The 6,222-nt window shown below is 44.3% G+C and overlaps 1 protein-coding gene across 2 annotated transcripts; it reads right to left on the bottom strand.

Annotated features, from left to right (window-relative positions):
• Window positions 1-509: 509 nt before the first annotated feature.
• On the bottom strand, window positions 510-3,148 carry LOC147430544 (short-chain dehydrogenase reductase 2a-like). Of its 2 annotated transcripts, XM_086493151.1 has the most exons (4): window positions 2,912-3,148; window positions 2,689-2,735; window positions 1,297-1,689; window positions 510-975 (listed from the first exon to the last, which is right to left on the bottom strand). In XM_086493151.1, exons 1-4 carry the CDS (start codon window positions 2,953-2,955, stop codon window positions 602-604), a joined length of 858 nt encoding a protein of 285 aa, XP_086349277.1. In that variant the 5' UTR covers window positions 2,956-3,148; the 3' UTR covers window positions 510-601. The 2 variants fall into 2 exon arrangements, with proteins under 2 accessions (XP_086349277.1, XP_086349278.1); XM_086493152.1 differs by lacking the exons at window positions 2,689-2,735; window positions 2,912-3,148 and adding an exon at window positions 2,067-2,242.
• Between the last annotated feature and the right edge of the window lie 3,074 nt (window positions 3,149-6,222).

The raw sequence follows: 6,222 nt of genomic DNA, 5'->3' as shown, positions 1-6,222 counted from the left end.
TAAATGGTATTGTGGGCTCTCAAGATAAGATGGTTCTATTTTAAGACAAAGATGGCTTTATTTTTATGATACAAGGGTATATTGGGGATTTTAAAATTTTAAGGGGTATTTCGAGATTTTCACAATTTATAGGCATTTTGGTAACTTTTTTAATTTTTGCTGTTGCCATAAGTAGCCTTGCCGCCTTAATAAAGACAACCAAGAGTTGTTTCCTATGAGCACAAACAAATGTGGAATGACCTTTTTTGTCAATTTTCTAGGCTTTGAAGGTGGTTGAAAGAACTCTCTCTCTCTCTCTCTCTCTCTCTCACACACACACACACACATTGCTGATCCATAATTGCATGTGATGATCATTGCTTGAGATCCATGTCAAAAGCAATGAGGAGCATCCTCTCTCTCTCTCTCTCTCTCTCTCTCTCTCTAGATGTAGACACATGCACAAATATAGAAGCACACTCTAGTGCGACACATACACATGTGTACACTTTCTATCACACTTGTAGAAGGGGATTTCAATGGTATTGTTCACATTAAGTTTGATAAATATCAAACAAGGTGGCTCTCTTTTGAGAAGGAGGCTTGTTAGTATTGTGGAGTTCTATTGCCCACATGTGAGATGTTTGAACATCTGCGAAGTAGAACTTGTGCCTCCATCAACAACAAGGTTGAGGCCACTTACAAACTTGGAATCATCAGAGGCAAGATAAAGGGAAGCAAATGCTATATCCAACGTTGATAGAGAGTGACCTACAAGATTATGGTTGTTGTCAAGAATGCCTTGGATGCTTTCTTTGTCTAATAATGGATTGGAAAGAGCTTGGCGAAAGAAGCTCAATGAAAGAGGGGTGATTGCTGCACTTGGTGATACACAATTTACTCGTATTCCATACTGACCCAAATCACTACAAGCTGCCCTCATTATCCCGAGAATTGCATGCTTGGACACTACATATGCCATTGATGCAACACCACCTGAAACTCATAGCTGTTTAGATAGTCAAAATTGACAACTTCAGTTGTTTCTCTCTTAGTAAATGGGTTTTTCAATCAAATCCAAAATTAGACAACCCCTTTAAAGCTCTCACTATTGGTCTACCAATCGTCTTCCCATAATAGTAGCTTCTAATCATGCCAAAATATTGTCTAGAGGTGTTCTTACTAAATAGAACCGTAAATAACCTAGTGCAAGTAGCTTATACATCATACGCAATAACAAGGTCATTCCGGGGAGTAAACGTGTTAAATTAAGGGCAAAAGAGGAGGTATATGATAAGTGAAGAGGTTAAAATTTACCTTGAATCCCAGCAACACTAGATGTGCATATGATGGAGCCCTTGATGTTAGCGCCCACCATTGCTTTGCTTGCATACTTTACCCCAAGCACAATGCCACGCACATTGACCGACATGACATGATCAAAGTCATCCATATCCACATTTGTTGCATCGCTTGTCATGCTCTTACCCAGAATACCGGCATTGTTAAACATGATGTCAAGCTTTCCCCACTTGTCGAGAGTGAATTTAACGAGGTTTTCCATGTCACGCTCGATTGAGACATTGCAATGCCTATATGCAACTATGTGTGGCCCTAATTCACCAACTAATGTTGAGCCCCTATCATCTTGAATGTCTGCTATTACCACCACTGCCCCATTCTCGACAAACAAACGAACTGTGGACTCACCTACAAGCAAAAGGCAAAATGAAGGTGAAAACTTCGACAATTTGAGATCATAAATTCAGGGAACTATAACTAAAAACACACACTTCCACAAACTGTCAAAAATCTTACCCTTCTTGGAGGACTTTAGAATGCCATTAAAGCAAAATAAAAACTAGGATGAACCAAAGCTACAAAGATTGGGGCTTGATAACTAAACAATTCATGAGTGGTAGATATTTGGAATGCCTCATCAAATGTAAAACTAATCTTTTTTTTTTTTTTTTTGCAAAACTCACAATATGTCAGTGATATATAAAAATAGAAGCTCAAAAAATTTACAAAAGAAATTGTCACCACAGTACAGAGCCACCAGACATAAATCCACATAGAAAGCTCACCTTGGCTGCCACCACCAACCACAGTGCCCAGGGGAAGCCGAAAGACAGAAGCATACCAGGTAATCACCGCAACAAAGAAGCTATACTGCAGAGAGAGGGGCGGAGCCCTATAGTCTCCATCACCGGCCACAGTCAAAATTACAAGAGGCGAGGAAGCCACCAGAAGGAAGCATCCCACCCATCGCTACCACCACGGTCCGCCAAACCAGAGCAGCCATGCAAGAGGAACCACCACATGCTATTCTAGGAGATCCAAACTCCATCAAAGAGTGCCCATCCGTGCCACAGAGGCTGGCCATGCTGCCACCATAGACGCCCTCACAGACAGACCGAACAGATCAAGAAGACCAGACCGGCCACCAAGTTTCCTCCTGGGATTCTAATTGCGTTTAGAAACCTCCATCTTAGCTTCTTAGCTAATATGATCATGATCATGTTGACACTAGACCTTGCTAAACAGGAAAATGCCAACCTAGTGATGATGAAACGACGTACCGCTCATTGCTCATCTTCTCCAAGAACAGTCCCAAATTTGTTCACATGCAGAACTTGTGAAACAAGAGATACAAAGACAAGTACTAATTTTTTGGAAAGCTGAAGAGTGAGTCTGCTTACGACTTACCAATGCCACTGGCTCCACCTGTTACTATGGCTACCTTCCCCTCAAGCCTACACACACACACACACCAATCACTTGACGTTAAGAATGGTGATGAATGGGACCGGCGGGAAGGAGGAAGGGGGGGGGGGGGGGGGGGGGGGGTGGGTGTTTGTTTGAACCCAGCTCGCAAACAAACATGAAGCTGTAGCTTGCATAGTGGGCTCACATGAAGGCGGATACTTGCCTTCCAGGGGCGGAGGACTGCAGGTTGCTGCCTTGCGATGCCATCTCTCTCTCTCTCTCTCTCTCTCTCTCTCTCTCTGTGTGTGTGTGTGTGTCTCTCAATCTCTCTCACACACACACACACACAACGCAATGAAGAGTAATCACGGAAAGGTCGCGCCCTACATGCATCTTGATGGCATGTGCCAATAGGCAAAATGCTGATGTATAGCCTATGGTCCGTGTCTTTCTCTCTCCCCACACACACACTAAACAGAAACAAGGCTGGCTGTGTGTGAGAGAGAGACCACATAACCGACGGCAAAAGGAGGAGAGAGGAAGCAATACTTGGGAACTCTTGGATAGACCACATAACCTACGGCAAAAGGAAGAGAGAGGAGTACTTCTTTAAGCCCTTGTGTTTGAACGAGTGGCTAGGAAAAAAAAATGTTGCCCTTTGTGAGCATCGTTAAAAAACAACACTAAGTGGACTCCAGTAATCAACGGCTCCGTGTCCATCCACTCTTGATTAATTTTTAACTAGCGCAAAAAATTTAGGGCTCCCAACCGGCCGTCAAGCTTCAAATCCACCAACTCGCCCCTACACACTCCCACACCCAATTCAACTCACCTAATGCATTTCATTGAGAGCATTACGAGTCAGGCACTATATAAATCTTCCCCCCCCACCCCTTGTTACGTCGATCCAATGGCCCCAATCACTTGCACCGTCAAAAAAGTTTCCCTCCCGTTGATCCCTCTTCTTGGACCCCGTGTTACTTCTAAATGAGGCTTTGTGAGAAGTTTCCACTCGTGTGTTGGATGGTTGATGGCTCTGATTATCTTCTTCACGGATAGTTTGTTGGGCCAGGCAGAGATGTTCATGAATCGTGATGCCTAGCACCCCTTTTTCCTTAGGGAGACAACATGTGTCACAATTGATGTTGACTTTTTGAAGGGGTCCCCTCCCAAGAGGAAGCTTTTGCAGTAACTGCTGATTAGATAAAGGTAAGAATGGGGAGGCCTCTAGCTATATATAGGACTAGTATGATCGGCCGCCTTCGACGGCTTCTCTCTCTTTCTCTCTTCCCTCTTTATGGCATGTTCTCTCTCTCTTTCTCTCTCCCTCTTTTGGAACGTAGCCTTCATCTCAAAGCTTGCACCACGTGTAAAGGGGACTCCCTCCGCCATTATGTTAAGTAGATGTGAGGAAATGGTGGATGACCATGACTCTTCCGGCTAGAGAGTTAAAAACCTTTCTATCTGTGTAGTTTATTTTAAAGCGGTCGAGAACCCACTCCCAAGGAGCCGAAAGAGATTCCCAAGAGTCTTGAAGATTTTCGCTTCCTTAATGAACTTGCAACCTGGTAAGCAATCCACTCAAGGGGAGGGTTCTGGAAGATTTAATATCGGTTTTGTTGTGCTTTAACCGTCAAAGTCCAGGGTCGAGGGGCGTGCAGTCTCCGTCGTCCATCTGTTGCACATTATTTTGTAGAACTCGACTTTGCAGCCCTTGGATGCGTGACACATCAGCGTGGAGAGTCATTTTTGTTGTCCAATGATAGCATGGCAAGTCAACAGCAACAAGAATTTCATCGAACATGCTACACATCAGCATCCAGAATTTGTAAAGGGTGCATGCAATCAGTGCGGGACAAGTCAGCCAGCCGGAATGTGCTTTGTCTCACCATCGCCGACACAATCACTGTCACCTGCGCAATCACTTTCAGCATCGCCTACACAATAAGTATTGTCACCTCATACCTACCATGTGTCGAATCCCTACTGGCCCCCGCTCCCCTAGACTTCGACAGCCGGGAATGGTCAGTAGAATGGTCGCCTACTGACCATTCCCATAATCAGGGCTCCCGGCCTCCGCCGGTAGCCCATGATTAACAGGAATGGTCAGTAAGTGACCATTCCCTACACCTTGAGCTTGTGGATATGCAGAAGGTCTACATGGATTTCTAGAACCATCTTCGTGTGACATCCTCATTAGCCATTAAAGGCATTGGTGTCGCCTATACAAACTCAGACAAACATTGTTGGCCTCTTTGGTAAGGGAAGGGGATCTCTTCTATAGCTCCCTACTTCATTTTGCCTTTGATGAGACAATTGAGACCATCAGCTCCCAGCTGCGAACAAAAGGGGGGCCAAGAGCACCCCTGCCTAATTGACCTGTTTACTTCGAAATACTACGAGAGGGTTCCATTTAGGGAGACTAGCTTTGGCGTTGTTGAAAAGGGTAGTCACATACTGTGCTAGGTTAGGGGAAAACCCCTTTTTTCTAAGCTTTACAAGATAAAGGACCATTCCAGATGATCGTAGGCTTTACCAAATTTGATTTTGACGAAGATGTAGTCGAATCCGATTTCCTCAGCATGCTATATTCCTTCCCAGAGAGTTGTTATTCCTTGTCAAAAACAAGAAGATGACAGCCTAGTGATGATGAGATGATGCAAGATTGAGATGATACTGATTTTGAGCGAGAGAGAGAGAGAGAGAGAGAGAGAGAGAGCAAAAGAGAGATTTGTCATATAATTTCTAAAATGTTGAAGCAAGCTTACCAAGGATCTTGTGGATTGAATTGGATTGGACAAATAGAAAACTTTTTTATTAACTCTCCAGGACAGAGGCAAAGATACATGTATAACAAGTTGTAGTCTTTGACATGTTCACATCAAGCCGGTGGAAAAGGTTGTGTGTAACATGGGCCAATCAAAAGTTTCCATTTGGTGACTTCTGTTCACAAAGGGCGGTGGAACTCACAAAAGTTTCTTCCACGTCACGGCAGAAAAGGGGTGCTTCTCTTCCACCCCCCCAAATTTTTGTGCCGACCCCCCCCCCCCCGCTCGAACTTCTCTTCCGCTCTAACACGGTAGCCTGCAGCCAATATTAATTCTCCACGCAGGATTTTCCCCTCTCTCTACCACCGCTCTGTGTGAACAACTGCAGAGTGGAATCCATGGCTATGAACGAGGTCCGCCTGGAAGCTGCTGAAAAGCGTAGTTTCTTCCGCCGCGCAGTCTGAATTGGGCCTTAGTCAAGAAAAAATTAGTAAAATTTTGTACGCTTTCCTTTAATATTTTAAATTGTGTGTGTGTGTGTGTGTGTGTGTGTGTGTGTTCTATAACGGCAGAGGGAGTGCCCTTTACACGTGTCGAAAACTGTGAGATGAAGGCTAAAGTCCAAAAAAAGAGATAAGCTCATTTGCGCATGATAAAGAGGGGGGGAGTGAAAGAGAGCTTCGGCGGCCGGCCGTACTAGTACATATATATTCCTACCTTTTGACGCATACTTTTTTATCCTTGCTTTGCTTTAGAGTGCTTTTAC

Source organism: Adiantum capillus-veneris, chromosome 21 (assembly GCF_014529385.1).
Source record: "Adiantum capillus-veneris isolate H3 chromosome 21, ASM1452938v2, whole genome shotgun sequence".
Taxonomy (NCBI): Eukaryota; Viridiplantae; Streptophyta; class Polypodiopsida; order Polypodiales; family Pteridaceae; genus Adiantum; species Adiantum capillus-veneris.
This window is presented reverse-complemented; position numbering and strand designations above follow the sequence as displayed.